Source organism: Melanerpes formicivorus, unplaced genomic scaffold (genome assembly GCF_026170545.1).
Source record: "Melanerpes formicivorus ecotype bairdi unplaced genomic scaffold, bMelFor1.0.p_v2 SCAF_79, whole genome shotgun sequence".
In the NCBI taxonomy this organism is placed as follows: Eukaryota; Metazoa; Chordata; class Aves; order Piciformes; family Picidae; genus Melanerpes; species Melanerpes formicivorus.
In genome coordinates this window covers 2,109,431-2,126,317 of record NW_027142431.1, presented here as the reverse complement: position 1 = coordinate 2,126,317, position 16,887 = coordinate 2,109,431, and the positions used below count along the sequence as shown (strand labels likewise).

The window sequence follows — 16,887 nt, the reverse complement described above, 5'->3', positions numbered from 1 at the left end:
ACATCTGCACAGAACAGGAACTCCAAGATAAAAGTCAGCTTGGCAAGGAGGAACACAGCTAGCAATGCTTTATCCCTGGTTGTAAAGCTGCACCTGGGGGACAAAGAATCAACTGCAGCAGTACAGGCTGGGAGGGGATCTGCTGGAGAGCAGCCCTGGGGAGAAGGAGCTGGGAGTGCTGGTGGACAACAAGTTCTGCATGGGACAGCAAAGTGCCCTGGGGGCCAAGGAGGCCAATGGGATCCTGGGCTGCATTCAGAGGAGTGTGTCCAGCAGAGCCAGGGAGGTTCTCCTCCCCCTCTACTCTGCCCTGGGGAGATCTCACCTGGAATATTGCATCCAGTTCTGGGCTCCCCAGTTCAAGAAGGACAGGGATCTGCTGGAGAGAGTCCAAGGGAGGGCTACAAGGATGCTGAAGGGACTGGAGCACTGCCTGGTGAGGAGAGGCTGAGAGCCCTGGGGCTGTTTAGTCTGGAGAGGAGAAGACTGAGAGGGGATCTGATCAATGTCTATCAATATCTGAGGGGTGGGGGTCAGGAAGGAAGGGACAGGGACAGGCTCTGCTCAGTTGTGCCCTGGGATAAGAAAAGGAGCAATAGATATTAACTCCAGCACAGGAGGTTCCACCTCAACATGAGGAGGAATTTCTTGATTGTGAGGGTCACAGAGCACTGGAACAGACTGTCGAGAGTGGTTGTGGAGTCTCCTTCTCTGGAGCCTTTCCAGGCCTGCCTGGATGTGTTCCTGTGTGACCTGTGCTGGATTCTCTGCTCCTGCTCTGGCAGGGGGGTTGGACTGGATGATCTCCAGGGGTCCCTTCCAACCCCTAACATCCTGGGATCCTGTGACTCTCAATGCCCTCTTGTGTTTTCCAGACTGATATTCAGGAATGACACTGGCATTCTAATAAAAGGAACTATCCCTATTGCCAAAACAAGTAGTAGGGAGACCAAAGGTCTGGACTCTCACTGATCTCCTCAGCAAACCTTCTCCTCTAAGACCTGAAAGTCAGCAAGTTAGAAACTAACTCCTTACACACACACACACCTTGTGAGTGCCTGTGGCAGATAGGAGCCTCTGCCTCATCAGGGTTATCTGCCCAAGGACCTGAGTGTTTCAAAGCAAAATGGATAAGAGATAAAGGGGGACACAGAGTTAAAAAATGACAGACAAGGGACAATGGAGACAATACCAAAGACCCAAAGTCTCTGGCTGTTGACTGAAGAGCTCCATTCCCTGCTTTGGAGGTGGTCACCTGGCCTATGCCAGACAAACAGGAGGAACATGGGAATTGAGGGGGACTGCAAACTGAGGAAGGAATGACTGCAGGACTGGGCTCAAGAAGGGAAAAAAGTGGAGATCAGACAGAAAGGGTTATGAGAGGGGTCAGCTATGTGTCTGACCCTGCCTCATCTCAGCCTTCTTCCTCATCCCCCTCTCTTCTTGTGCAGTCTTTTATCTGTCTCTTTGGGCAGTCTCACTCTCCACAGTGTGTGTGGGCTGCAAGGAATAAGTGGCAGCTACAGGAGGGGATCAGCAGGGCTTAGGCAAGAGAGAGGCCCAGCCCTGGCAGCTGGGGTGGGACCATGGGGCACAGCCTGAGTGCCTGGGGCTGGCTGCTGCAAGGGTGAGAGCTGATATCTGCCCCAAACTATGCCTATGTGTTATCCACTTGCAAACTTCGTGCTGGGCCATCCCATCTGGCCTTGGGGCTCCTGTGAGTCCCACACCCAGGAGACAGAGCTGAAGGGAACACCTCTTGTTGGCATCTCCATCAGCATCCTGTGTCTGCAGAAGGCAATGCAGCAGCAGCAGCAACCATCAGCCTGGGCTGGGCACAAGCTGGGCTCCAGCATCCAGGCAGAAGGAGCCCCAGGCTCTGGAGCTGCTACAGGCAGCATGTAGCTGCTTAGAACATCCTGCAGCACAGAGAGACTGCATGTCTCCTTTCTGCTTCTGGTTTCCCATCAATGGCTTTAACCTGGATGTCCTCAGAAGAGAAAGGAAGGCAGGATGAGAAGGTGAATGCTAATTACCTCAGAGCAGTTTCCGGTGTAATTATTCATTCCACTCAGAAAGCCTGATGGGAAAGATCAGGAAACTTAAAGCTTCATATCACAGTATCACCAAGGCTGGAAGAGACCTCAAAGATCATCAAGTCCAACCTGTCACCACAGACAGAGCTAGAGAGAAGAGACCAACCCCTTCCTGGCTACAATCTGCTTTTCACCCAAGTCTAGAAGTCCAGAGAGGTATAAAGGCAGTTTAGAGAAATGATGAAGTCCTGCAGAAAGAGACACCTGAAGGGAGGTTGTAGCCAGGAGGGGGTTGGTCTCTCCTCCCAGGCAATCAGCACCAGAACAAGAGGACACAGTCTCAAGCTGCGCCAGGGGAAGTTTAGATTGTAGGTGAGGAGAAAGTTCTTCCCAGCAAGAGAGATTGGCCATTGGAATGTGCTGCCCAGGGAGGTGGTGGAGTCACCATCCCTGGAGGTGTTCACAAAAGGCTTGGATGTGGCACTTGGAGCCATGGTTTAGTTGTCAGAAGGTGTTAGATATTAGGTGATAGGTTGGACTTGATGATCTCTGAGGTCTTTCCCAACCTTATTGATTCTATGATTCCACCTCAGCATGAGGAAGAACTTCTTCACTGTGAGCATGACAGAGCCCTGGAGCAGGTTGCCCAGAGAGGTTGTGGAGTCTCCTTCTCTGCAGACTTTCCAAACCCACCAGGATGTGTTCCTGTGTGACCTGCCCTGGGTGATGCTGCTCTCGCAGGGGGGGTTGGACTGGATGATCTCTGAGGGGTCCCTTCCAACCCCTCCCATTCTGTGGTTCTGTGAAGTTTCCCATGGCCTAGGAATCATGGGATGTGAGTGCAGAAATTCCAAACATCAGACAATCCCTGGGTATCTTTGTCTGCCCCTCTCTGCCACTGATAGGCCAGGCTTTGCAACCCTTCAATCAGCCATCTCTGCCACAGCCTTGAGCATTTTTTGTGCTCAGGCCAATACAAGCTAAAACTCACACAGATCCACACAGATTGCATTGGGATGGAAGGGACCCTCAAAGTCACCTTGTCCAACCCCCCCTGCACTCTGCAGGGACACCTTCAGCTAGAGCAGGCTGCACAGGGCCACATCCAGTCTGAGCTTGAATGTCTCCAGGGTCAGGGCCTCAACCACATCTCTGGGCAGCCTGTTCCAGTATTTCACCACTCTCACTGTGCAGAACTTCCTCCTGGTGTCCAACCTGAATCTGCCCTGCTCCAGTTTCAATCATTACCAACCCAATCACTGAATCTGCTGGTGCCTGCTAAGGACTTGCATTGAGATCCACACTCCTACAACACTGTCAAGAAGTTCCTTGCTAGCAGCAGGCTGCATAACTTGGATGACTTTGAATCACATCCCTGTGGCACATTCATGAATAGGAAACAGCAGAGTATTGATTTGCCAGCTCAGGTCTACCAAGCGCTGAGCCCACTCCAGAAAAGCACTTAAAGACATTTCACTTCCCTTACTGTTCCAAAGTGTTCAATCCCCAGGTCAGATCTGAGGAACATTATTTTTGCTTATTAAGAACACAGGCTGCTTGGGTTTTCTTTGCTTCACTTGCAGGCACAGCTCAAGGCACAGCTCAAGGCACAGCTTTGCTTGCCAGCTACAGGGTCAAGGAAACAGCACAGAGTGAACCAAGCTGTGACAGGAAACACTGAAAACTGCCCTCAGTGTCACAGCATCACAGAACATTAAGGGTTGGAAGGGATCTCCAGAGATCATCCAGCCCAACCCCCCTGCCAGAGCAGCATCACCCAGGGCAGGTCACACAGGAACACATCCAGGTGGGGTTGGAAAGTCTCCAGAGGAGACTCCACAACCTCTCTGGGCAGCCTGCTCCAGGGCTCTGCCACCCTCACAGGGAAAAAGTTTCCCCTTCTGTTCCTGTGGCACCTCCTCTGCTCCAGCTTGCCCCCAGTGCCCCTTGTGCTGTCCTTGGACATCCCTGAGCAGAGCCTGGCTCCATCCTCCCCACACTGCCCTGCACATCTTTATCCCCAGCCATGAGGTCACCCTCAGGCTCCTCTGCTCCAAGCCCCAGCTCCCTCAGCCTGTCCTCACAGGGAGATGTTCCACTGCCTGCAGCAGCTTTGTGACTCTGTGCTGGACTCTCTCAAGCAGTTCCCTGAGGTCCTTCTTGACCTGAGGGGCCCAGAACTGGACACAATATTCCAGATGTGGCCTCAGCAGGACAGAGCAGAGGGGCAGGAGAATCTCTCTGGACCTACTCACCACAGCCCTTCTAATGCACCTCAGGAAGCCCTTGGCCTCCTTGGCCACAAGGGCACATTGCTGGCTCCTGGGCATCCTCTTGTGCATCAGGACCCCCAAATACCTTTCCCCTTTGCTGCTCTCCAACAGGTCAGATCCCAACCTATCCTGATCCCTAGGGTTGTTCTTTCCCAGATGCCAGACTCTACCCTTCTCCTTGCTGGATTTCATTCAATTCCTCCCTGCCCAACTCTTCAGCCTGTCCAGAGATTTGAAAGAAGCAATCACTGAAGTCCAAGTCAGAGCCTGTTGAAAATCCAGTGGAAACTGTGTGGGGAATTTGCTGTCCTTGAGCAAGCAGGAAACAGTCTTCACAACTCTGCTTTATGAGTTGATTGTGGTGAGGCCTTTCTGAGAGGTCCATGACTTACCCTCTGCCCTGGACTGGCTTACAGATCCTCAGCCAAGTTAAAAGTCACCCCCTTGATGCCAGAATTAGAGCAGAAAATGTGCTTGTTGTGACCTGCAGATGTTCCTTATCATACTTTTTCCTTCCCCCCTGCATGAAACCCTTCAAGTTAAGGGTTTTCAATTCCATTTTCCTTTCCAGAACACACCAAAATTGAAGGCATCATTGTCTCACTAAAGAAAGCCTTCAACTTGGGACAACTGAGCAGTTCAAAGAAAAGTTCACCAGTTTCATAAGTGGAGGGGACTGACTATGGAGACCACACAACTTCAGTGATTCAACCAAGCTTCCTCAGCCTGTGAACCATGGGGTACAGGCAACAACACCCCCCACCCCTCCCCACTGCTGCCCATCTGAGAAAGCAAGTTCTCCTCCTTTGTTCTCCACACCCAGCCCAGCCAGCAGCAGCAGCTCTGGTAGTCCTGCAGGGCACAGAACCTGTGGGAATGCTGCATAGTTTCAGGGTTAGATTCATAGAATCAATAAGGTTGTAGAAGACCTCAAAGATCATCAAGTCCAACCTGTCACCACAGACCTCCTGACAACTAAACCATGGCTCCAAGGGCCACATCCAATCCCCTCTTGAACAGCTCCAGGGACAGGGACTCCACCACCTCCCTGGGCAGCACATTCCAATGCCCAATCTCTCTTGCTATGAAGAACTTTCTCCTCACCTCCAGCCTAAACCTCCCCTGGTGCAGCTTGAGACTGTGTCCTCTTGTTCTGGTGCTGGCTGCCTGGGAGAAGAGACCAACCCCCACCTGGCTGCCACCTCCCTTCAAGGAGTTGTAGAGAGCAAGAAGGTCTCCCCTGAGCCTCCTCTTCTCCAGGCTAAGCAACCCCAGCTCCCTCAGCCTCTCCTCACAGGGCTGTGCTCCAGACCCCTCCCCAGCCTCATTGCCCTTCTCTGGACACATTCAGGAGTCTCACTGTCCTTCTTAAATTGAGGGGCCCAAAACTGGACACAGGACTCAAGGTGTGGCCTAAAATCCTTGGCTGCACATCCCTGCCCCCCACCCCAGTTCCCTCAGTTGATGCTGTTAGGTCTTAAATGAGAGAGAATGGCATAGGTCAGATGGGACCTCAGAGATCATCTCTGCACTTGTCCTTATCACAGATCCCAAGATGTTAGGGGTTGGAAAAGACCTCTGGAAATCTTCAAGTCCACCCAAAGTAGGACCATAGTGCAGGTCACACAGGAACACATCCAGACAGGGCTGGAAAGTCTCCAGGGAAGGAAACTACACAACTCTCTGGGCAGCCTGCTCCAGTGCTCTGTGACCCTCAGGGTAAAAAGTTCTTCCTCAAGTTGAGGTGGAACCTCCTGTGCTGTACTTTCCATTCATTGCCCCTTGTCCTGTCACAGGGTGCAAGTGAGCAGAGCCTGTCCCTGTCCCTTCCTTCCTGACCCCCAGCCCTCAGATATTTATAGACATTGATCAGATCCCCTCTCAGTCTTCTCTCCAGACTAAACAGCTTATGGATCTGAAGCCTGTGTAAACCATGCCCTCTGTCCTTCTTCAAAGCCTTGTCCAGGGGACAATCCCCCAGCTGGGAGCAGTTTCTGATGAGACACAAATTGCCAGGTACAACACAAGAGCACCAGAAGGATTGCTATAAAGTTTGACATGTTTTTAATATGTACATTCTTTCTTAGTAAATATTGCAGGAGTGCTTTCCTCTTGCACTTCTGTTTGCTTGCTTTAGACTTCCAAAAGGGCACCAGGAGGAACCTCCCACCCCCCTCCAAAGCAGTGCACAGCTGTTAGCTTTGTAACAAGTACATCAGAGCTCTGTACACCTCTCCCTCCCCACACAAGGAAGAAAAAATATGCCATGACTGCCCCGTTACACATCAGCACAACCAGGTTAAATTATGCATACAAAGAAATCCAGAGTATTCAGGGGGAAAAAAACCCCAACAAAACAACACCCCACCCCCACCTCAAAGATTGGATTAGGAAACCATTCCAAGCATTCAACAGAACAGCAAAGACCAAAAGGGAAAAGCCCCCAACAGAGGAAGAGGGGAAAGGGAAAAGCCCCCAACAGAGGAAGAGGGGAAAGGGAAAAGCCCCCAACAGAGGAAGAGGGGAAAGGGAAAAGCCCCCAACAGAGGAAGAGGGGAAAGGGAAAAGCCCCCAACAGAGGAAGAGGGGAAAGGGAAAAGCCCCCAACAGAGGAAGAGGGGAAAGGGAAAAGCCCCCAACAGAGGAAGAGGGAAAGGGAAAAGCCCCCAACAGAGGAAGAGGGGAAAGGGAAAAGCCCCCAACAGAGGAAGAGGGGAAAGGGAAAAGCCCCCAACAGAGGAAGAGGGAAAGGGAAAAGCCCCCAACAGAGGAAGAGGGGAAAGGGAAAAGCCCCCAACAGAGGAAGAGGGGAAAGGGAAAAGCCCCCAACAGAGGAAGAGGGGAAAGGGAAAAGCCCCCAACAGAGGAAGAGGGGAAAGGGAAAAGCCCCCAACAGAGGAAGAGGGGAAAGGGAAAAGCCCCCAACAGAGGAAGAGGGAAAGGGAAAAGCCCCCAACAGAGGAAGAGGGAAAGGGAAAAGCCCCCAACAGAGGAAGAGGGAAAGGGAAAAACCCCCAACAGAGGAAGAGGGAAAACCCCCAACAGGGGAAAGGGAAAAACCCTAAGTAGGAAAACCCCAACCAAGGAAAAGGAAAAACCCCAACTAAGAAAACCCCCAAAAAGTAAAACCCCCCAAAAGGAAAAGGAAAACCCCCAAAAGGAAACTCCAGAAAAGGAAAAAACCCTATAGGAAAAACCCCCAAAGGGAAAAGGTAAAACAGGAGTGAAAAAGAAAGGGGAAAAAAGGAAAAGGGGGGGAAAAACCTCAAAGGGGAAACTCCACCCCCCCCAACCAAACAGGCAAAAGAAAAAGGAAAAAGCCAAGCCAAATGCAGGAACAAGGTTCAAATGCCAAAGTTCCTTTCCCTGCTGTTCTTCCATTTCCCCCCAAGCAGCAAAGTGTGGATTCGGTGTCTGGTCAGGACTGAGCATTGCTGGGGCCCTGGAAACACGACACAGAGCAGCACGCTTCTATTTCTGGACAGCGACTAGACAGTTACTAGACAGTTGCTAAGCTCTCCAAGGATGCCAAATGAAGCAAGCTCCGCTTCCTCAGACGTTGCAAGCGCACAGGAAGGGAAGAGGAGCTGCTGAACAGGAGGCTCCGCGTTGGCACCCCGCTGTTAAGTGGGAGCAGTTAATGAGCAGGGCTCCTGTGTTGTTAGCTAGTTGGTTTCTTCTTCCTCACTCCCTCCCCGCCAGGGAGAAGCTATTCAAGAGTTACAAGCTTTACTAACTCAGAAACATCACCAATTGGATCTCCAGGAGAAGAACTTGCGCAGTGAACACCCTCGGGGTGGGGGGTGGGGGGGCGCTCCCTGCTGCCATCAAAACCTTTCTGTGTTTTCCTCGAGCGGAGGCTTGCAGCACGACACACAGACTGGCAACACGGTTTGGACACACAGAGACATCACAGACCTGAATTCAAGGGTGCTCTGGCAACCCCACTGAAGACAAGCACAACGAGAATATTATTTACATGCAAAGGACTCTGCATGATTGATTGTGGTTTGGTTTTTTTTCCTTCCTAACACCTTGTTTGTTTCCTCCTTGCAAAGCCGGACTTCAGGTCTCAAGCTTCTGGGCTTTTCGGTCTGGGTTTAGTTGACAGGACAGGTCTCAGGCATTCCTCCCTTCCCAGTAACCCAATCAACACTGGCAATGTGCTCAATTTCTTTCAACCAACCCACTGTCACATCTTCCTGCTACACAAGGGGCAAAACTGTGCCAGTTAGTACTCAGTTACTAGGAGATCTCTCCAGGAGCAAGCTGCACTCTCAGCACAATTAAAGCCAGCTCCTCGCATTCATTAATCACAGAACTGTCAGGGTTGGAAGGGACCTGAAGGTTCAGCCAGTTCCAAGCCCCCTGTCATTGGCATGGACACCTCACACTACAGCAGCTTGCTCACAGCCACAGCCAGCCTGGCTGCAAACACCTCCAGGCAGGAGGCTTCCACCACCTCCCTGGGCAACCTGTGCCAGTCTCTCACCACCCTCATGGGGAACAACTTCTTCCTAACATCCAAGCTCAAACTACCCATTTCTAGTTTTGTTCCATTCCCCCCAGTCCTATCACTCCCTGACACCCTCAAAAGTCCCTCCCCAGCTTTCTTGGAGCTCCCTTCAGATACTGGAAGGCCACAAGAAGGTCTCCTTGGAACCTGGCTGCAAAAACCTCAGGGCAGGAGGCTTCCACCACCTCCCTGGGCAACCTGTGCCAGTCTCTCACCACCCTCATGGGTGCAAGCTCGCAGCCAAGTACATTAAGACCGAGGGGCTGTTGATCAGGACCACGAGTTACAGCTGTTAACAATTCTGCTTGTGCCACAAAAAAACCCCAACCAAACACCCCCAAAAACCAGAAGTCAATTATTTAAGGAAAAAGAAAACATAATCTGGGCTGTTGTTCAACTGAATTCACTTCCATCCTGGGTCACCAGAAGCTTGGGAAGGCTATTTACAGCGTCCATGGCTGAGCAAGCACTTTCCAGACACAACCTGCCAGGCCTCAAAACCACAAGAAACCTTCAACACCGTTTTTCATCACCAGTTTCCAAGCAGGAAATGGTCTTTATTTTACAGCTGCTATGCTTGCATGGGGTTTTTTATTGTCCTTTTAATATATATATATATGTAAAAAACACTAATTCCTGTCCAGAACTCTAGACACATTCTACATACTACAGGTTAAGGCAGTAAAAAAATGTGTTCCTGATAACTGGTCTTGACAATGTCAATTAAAGCTGTCTGAAGCCACTTTTAGCTCTCCAACAGACCTTTGAAATTCAAAGTCATTTGTGTGAGAACAACACACACAGACACACACACACACAAAAGTAATATTAATCACTTGGCTTCTTTCAGAGCTTTAGGAATGGAGAACAGGGTTGGGGATGAGGAAAAAAAACCACCCCACTTTGCTTTCTCCTGCTCTCTTCAGAGAACAGAATTGGGGATGAGGGAAAAAATAATTCAGCTCTGCTCCTAAAACTCTGAAAGAAAGGAAAGAACAGAATTGGGGATGAGGAAAAAAAGAACACTGATTTCTTCTGCTCACTTCAGAGAACAGAACAGAACTGGGGAGAAGAAAAATAGTAACTCACTTTGCTTTCTTCAGGGTTTTAGGAAGAGAGAACAGAATTGGGGATGAGGAAAAAATAATTCACTTTCATTTCTTCAGGGTTTTAGGAAGAGAGAACAGAATTGGGGATGAGGGAAAAAAGAACACTGATTTCTTCTGCTCTCTTCAGAGAACAGAGCAGAACTGGGGACAAGAAATAGAGTAATTCACTTTGCTTTGAGTTTTGGGAGCAGAGAACAGAATTGGGGATGAGGAAAAAAAGAACACTGATTTCTTCTGCTCTCTTCAGAGAACAGAGCAGAACTGGGGACAAGAGAAAGAGTACTTCACTTTGCTTTCTTGAAAGTTTTAGGAGCAAAGAACAGAATTAGGGATGAGGAAAAATATTCACTTTCATTTCTTCAGGGTTTTAGGAAGAGAGAACAGAAGTGGGGATGAGGAAAAAAAGAACACTGATTTCTTCTGCTCTCTTCAGAGAACAGAGCAGAATTGGGGACAAGAAATAGAGTAATTCACTTTGCTTTGAGTTTTGGGAGCAGAGAACAGAACAGAATTGGGGATGAGACCAAAAAAACCCCACTTAACTTTCTTCTGCTCTCTTCTGAGAGCAGAATTGGGGACAAGAAAAATAATAATCCACTTTGCTTCAGAGTTTTAGGAGTAGAGAACAGAACAGAACTGGGGATGAGGACAAAATAATTCACTTTGCTTTCTTTAAGAGTTTTAGGAGCAGAGAACAGAACAGAATTGGGGGTGAGGAAAAAATAATTCACTTTCATTTCTTCAGGGTTTTAGGAATGGAGAACAGAATTGGGGATGAGGGATAAAAAAACACTTTGCTTTCTTCTGTTCTCTTCAGAGAACAGAACAGAATTGGGGATCAGAAAAATAGTAATTCACTTTGCTTTCTTGAGAGTTTTAGGAGCAAAGAACAGAATTAGGGATGAGGAAAAATATTCACTTTCATTTCTTCAGGGTTTTAGGAAGAGAGAACAGAATTGGGGACGAGAAAAAGAGTAACTCACTTTGCTTTCTTTAAGAGTTTTAGGAGCAGAGAACAGAACAGAATTGGGGATGAGGGAAAAAAAACATCACTTGGCTTTCTTGAGGGTTTTAGGAATGGAGAACAAACCAATGGGGTAGGGTTAAACCCCAAATATTTACTTTGCTTTCTTCAGGGTTTTAGGAGCAGAGAGGAGAATTTGGTATGGCAGAAGGGAAAAAAAAATCAGGCATAGCAAGTTCAAAAGCATTAAAGGGAAGGGAAGATTTCATTTGGATTCATTCCATGAGTTTGGAGGTTGGAAGGAAGAGTTTTATCTGGGAGTCTGGATCAACCAAGAGCTGGATGGAATGAAGGAGAAAAAAACAACCACAAACCCAACCCAAAAAGGTTCTGCACCTTGGCTGCACTCTTCAAAATGGATCTCCCAAGAATTCAAGTAAGGTAATAGACATCATCAAAACTAACTCCACGAGCCCACGCTAACTCAAGTTTCAAATCACATTCTCAAGCTTTTAACCCAAAGCCAGATTCTGGTTTGTTTGCTTGCTTGCTTGGTTTTATTGTTGTTAACTTCATAGAATGAACCACGAAGGCCTTGGACTGTACACATGATTCAATGATTCTTGCACTTGCGATTCCTCTCCTGGCTAGCAGACCCTGCTAAACCAGCTTCCTGGACAGATATGGCAGATTATGGAATTCAATCAAAGCACTTGGATTTAGGCATGAAAGAGCTATCAGATGCTTGACATTCTGTGCTTCTCAGCCCCTCAGCAGAGGCAGGAAGCACCCCGACACTATTGGAGAGACAATTAGGTTTGGTGGTTTGGTTTTGTTCTTCCTTTAAACCTTTCCTTGAAATCCATCTTTCCTCCACAGCTGCAGATGAGTTGAATCTGTTGTAAACAGAGCACTGTTGTCAAACCAGTTTGTTTTTGTTACACTTTGTTTTTAATTAAGAGCTCTCTCTCTCTCTCTCTCTCTTTTCTCTCTCTCTCCAAAAGTTGAGACTCTTCAGAGAAGTCTTTCCACCCCCCTCCCCGTGGAGCAGGTTTGCTGCTTTGCTCCAGCACAGTTTGCTTTGCCTTGGATTTCCTCTCTCAGGATGGTTGTGTTCACAGCAGTTCTGGTTGGTTTTCTTTAAAAATTGGTTTCAATTCCTATAAAATTCTGTACATGTTCACAAATTATTGCATAAACAGCATGATCTTCATTGACAGTATTCAGCCACAGGTGTGTCCATCTCTGCAGCTTCACGTTTCCCTCCTTGCCTTCTTCTTCTTTTTCACTTGCTTGGGGGATTCCCAGCTTTCTTCAGACTTGGCTAAAAGCAAAGCATAACTAGAGAGTTAGGACTGACTGGGGAGGGAAGTTGACACAGAGCTGACATCTCAAATCCTGGGGAGGACACCCCCATAGGATTATGAAGTTGTTCAAAACAACCACAGAATGATTTGGGTTGGAAGGGACTTCCAAAGCTCATCCAGCCCAACCCCTCTGCAGTCAGCAGGGACATCCTCTGCTAGATCAGGTGGCACCAGCCAGACCTTCAATCTCTCTACAGGGATGAGGTCTCACCTACCTCCCTGGGCAACCTGTTGCAGTGTTTCAACACCCTCATGGTATCATAGTATCAGTCAGGGTTGGAAGGGACCACAAGGATCATCTAGTTCCAACCCCCCTGCCATGGGCAGGGACACCCCACACTAGATCAGCCTGGCCACAGCCTCATCCAGCCTGGGCTTAAACACCTCCAGGGACAGGGCCTCAACCACCTCCCTGGACAACCCATTCCAGGGCTTCACCACTCTCATGGGGAAGAACCTCCTCCTCACATCCAACCTGAATCTCCTCACCTCCAGCTTCATTCCATTCCCCCTAGTCCTATCACTACCTGAGATCCTGAGAAGTCCCTCCCCAGCCTTCCTGTAGGACCCCTTCAGATACTGGAAGGCCACAATGAGGTCACCTGGGAGCCTTCTCTTCTCCAGACTGAACAGCCCCAACTCCTTCAGTCTGTCCTCACAGGAGAGGTGCTCCAGCCCTCTGATCATCCTTGTGGCCCTTCTCTGGACACCTTCCAGCACCTCCAGATCCCTCTTGTAATAGGGGCTCCAGAACTGGAGGCAGTACTCCAGGTGGGGTCTCCCCAGAGCTGAGCAGAGGGGGAGAATCACCTCCCTTGCCCTGCTGGCCACACTTCTCCTGATGCAGCCCAGGATCTGACTGGTGCAGAACTTGTTCCTAACATCCAATCTAAATCTGCTCTGCTCTCATTTCAAGCCATTGTCCCTCGTTCTGTCCTTGCAGGCCTTTGCAAACAGTCCCTCTGCAGCCTTCTTGTCGCCCCCTTCAGGTACTGGCAGGTTGCTGTTAGAATAGAATAAACCAGGTTGGAAGAGACCTTCAAGATCATCGCATCCAACCTATCCAACCTATCATCCAACACCACCCAACCAACTAAACCATGCATTAGGTCTCCCTGGAGCCTTCTCTTCTCCAGGCTGAACACCCCCAGCTCCCTCAACCTGTCCTCACAGCAGAGGTGCTCCAGCTCACTAAATTTCAAGCCCCATCCTGACTTCCCTTTTCTGCCTCCCCAGGTGAGCACTTCAATACCAGGACTTCTGCTGAGTACCATGGAGCACACATTTGGCATCTCTGGGCACAGCAGGGTGTGCAACAGACCTGCAAAAGTTCAGCCTGATGCATGTTAGGTTACAAAACCCAAACCTGCACAACCCAACACCTTCCTGCTCCCAGATCAGCAACTCCTTTCTTCCAAGATTATTAAATTTCATGGAAGTATATTGAAAAAGTTGTTGATGAATTAAGAAGTGAAAAAAAAAAAAAGCCCAACCCAGTGGGTTGAAAATTGACTGAGTTGTGCTTTTCTACCCCAGATTTCTGGGAGTTTGCTATCCTCCCAACTGCTAGATTAGCAGCCATCTGTTCCACGGAAGGCTTGCAAGCAGGCGAGTTGGCAGAACTGCTCAGTCACAGCATGGAGCTGCAGTCTGGCCAAGAGGATCTCCAAATGGCTGTTAAGGACTGGGCAAGGCAAACAGACATTTTCAGTCAGTCCTAGAATGGCTCAGGTTGGGAGGGACCTCAGTGATCATCTCCTCCAGGGACTCAGGCAGGCATGCCTCTCAAATCGATTCAGCTGCTCATCCAACCCGGTCTTGATTGATAAGGCAGCCACAGCCTCCCTGGGCAGCCTCTTCCAGAGTCTCACCACCCTCACACTGAAGAACTTCTTCCTCAGCTCCAGTCTTACCTTGTTCTCCCCCAAACCATTCCCCCCTGTCCTGTCTCTAGACACCCTCAGAAAAAGTCTCTCTTCAGCCTCCCTGTAGGATCCCTTCAGCTATTGGCAGGCAGCTCTAAGGTCCCCCAGAGTCCTCTCTTCTCCAGGCTGAACACCCCCAGCTGCCTCAGCCTATCCTCACAGCAAAGCTGCTCCAGCCCTTGGATCATCCTTGTGACCTCCTCTGGACTCAGTCCAGCAGCTCTGTGTCCTCCTCCTGCTGGGGACACATCCCATATTCCTATGTTTCAAGCATATGAACCAGTGACAGCACATTTGCCCACGCTCTTCACTGCAAGCTAAGCCATGGCAAGGTATCTAAATGTGAAATGCAACTACCTAGGTGATACTCTGCTGCAATCAAAGCTCAGGGCAAATCATTCCAACTAGATCCACACATAAGGAAAAGCAAACACACCCGTCCCCCCAAATTCAGGCAAAGGAATTGTACTGAGAGATACTTACTCTGTGGAGGAGGCACACTGTTTTGCTTAATATTGGGACTAGAAATATCTGTCTGTTGCAGCATCTGTGGCACTTGGGAAGTGATCTTGTCAGAATCACTCTCTGATACAATTACAGATGGCTCAGTAGAAACAGCAAGTGAAGGAGCCTCCTCAGGCTGGTTGAAAAACAGGGGGGAAAAAAGCCAGAAGTTTGTTAAAAACAGGAAAGAAAATCAACATGAAGTCAATATTCAAAGCCTTCAAGGTGTTCAAGACCCTGACTGCCATCTAGTGCCAGCTCTTCTAGCTGCTCACAAAGAAACCACACATGATTCTTGAGATACAGAACACACAAAGAAAGCCTTCAAAAATAAATCACTAAGACTCCAACAAATAGTCCAGAAGACAGAAGAGATGGTAGACAGTGACATGCATCCACTGGCTGCAAAGCAAACTGCCCAGGTCTAAATGCACAACACAAACCCCAGAAGAAATCAAACTTTTATCTTTGTAGATACTTGCAAGAGCAGCCAGCAAGTACTGCAGTAGTGGGCCCAGTTCTGTTCACTGTCACAGAACTGTCAGGGTTGGAAGGGACCTCAAGGATCAGCCAGTTCCAAGCCCCCTGCCATGCCCAGGGACACCTCACACTATAGCTCACAGCCACAGCCAGCCTGGCTGCAAAAACCTCCAGGCAGGAGGCTTCCACCACCTCCCTGGGCAACCTGTGCCAGTCTCTCACCACCCTCATAGGGAACAACTTCTTCCTAACATCCAAGCTGAATCTACCCATTTCTAGTTTTGTTCCATTCCCCCCAGTCCTATCCCTCCCTGACACCCTCAAAAGTCCCTCCCCAGCTTTCTTGGAGCCCCCTTCAGATACTGGAAGGCCACAAGAAGGTCTCCTCAGAGCCTTCCCTTCTCTGAACTGAACAACCCCAATTCTCTCAGTCTGTCCTCACAGGAGAGGAGCTCTAGCCCTCTGCTCATCCTCATGGCCCTTCTCTGGACATGTCTATTGTCCTTATCAATGACCTGGCTGAGGGCATTGAGAGTACCCTCAGCAATTCATTGATGATACCAAACTGGGGGGAGGCTGACGCCTGTCAGGCTGTGCTGACATCCAACCACATCTGGACAGGCTGAGAGCTGGGTGCAGGCAAACCTCATGGAGTTCAAGAAGGACAAGTGCAGGGTCCTGCATCTGGGGAGGAACAACAGCAGGCACCAGGACAGCTTAGGAGCTGTCCTGATGGAGAGCAGCTCCATGGAGACAGGCCTTGGAGTGCTGGTGGACAGCAAGTTCTGCATGGGACAGCAATGTGCCCTTGTGGCCAAGAGAGCCAATGGCATCCTGGGGTGCAGCAAGCAAAGTGTGGCCAGCAGGGCTAGGGAGGTTCTTCTCCCCCTCTGCTCTGCCCTGCTGAGACCACACCTGCAATCCTGTGTCCAGTTTGGGGCTCCCCAGTTCAAGAGAGACAGAGACCTGCTGGAGAGAGTCCAAGGGAGATCCAAAAGGGTGATTAGGGGACTTGAGCATCTCCCCTGTGAAGAGAGACTGAGAGCCCTGGGGCTGTTTAGTCTGGAGAGGAGAAGGCTGAGAGGGGATCTGATCAATGTCTATCACTATCTGAGGGTTGGGGGGTGCCAAGTGGAGGGGACCAAGCTCTTTTCAGTGGTGCACAGTGAGGGTGCCAGAGCCCTGGAGCAGGCTGCCCAGAGAAGTTGTGATGCAGGTCACTGATGTAATAGATTTATAGAATGGGTTGGGTTGGAAGTGAGATTAAAGACCATCCAGTTCCAATCCCTCTGCTGTGGGCAGGGACAACTCCCACAAACCCAGGTTGCTCAAGGCCTCATCCAGCCTGGTGTTGAGCACCTCCAGGGACAGGACACCACAACCTCCCTGGGCAACCTGTTCCAGTGTCTCCCCACCCTCACTGGAAAGAATTTCTTCCTAATCTTCATTCTCAATCTCTCCTGCACTTGCTTCAATCCATTCCCTCTCACCAAGCCCTTGTAAATAGTCCCCTCCCAGGGAGAAGTGGAAATTGAAGCTGTGGTCCAAGACAACACCCACTATCACAGCTGTGTTAGGACAGAATCACTCCCCACCTGCAGGTAAAGCTACTCAGTTAAGATTGAAATGGCACAGAGGTGTGTCAGGGTGACTAACAAACATGCTGCAGCTTGAATGTGAGAGCACATGAAGCAATGATGCAGTTACAGCATG

The 16,887-nt window shown here is 49.6% G+C and overlaps 1 protein-coding gene across 5 annotated transcripts in view; it reads right to left on the bottom strand.

Moving 5' to 3' along the window:
- Nucleotides 1–6,350: 6,350 nt before the first annotated feature.
- The window catches only part of MTDH (metadherin), a 45,913-nt gene continuing 35,376 nt past the window's right edge, over nt 6,351–16,887 (bottom strand). For all 5 annotated transcript variants that reach the window (XM_068164304.1, XM_068164302.1, XM_068164300.1 and 2 more), the window contains 2 exons: nt 14,674–14,830; nt 6,351–12,222 (listed from right to left, as the gene is read on the bottom strand). In XM_068164304.1, the coding sequence (XP_068020405.1) occupies nt 12,152–12,222; nt 14,674–14,830 (228 nt within the window). In that variant the 3' untranslated portion in view covers nt 6,351–12,151. The remainder of the gene's footprint in view (nt 12,223–14,673; nt 14,831–16,887) is intronic.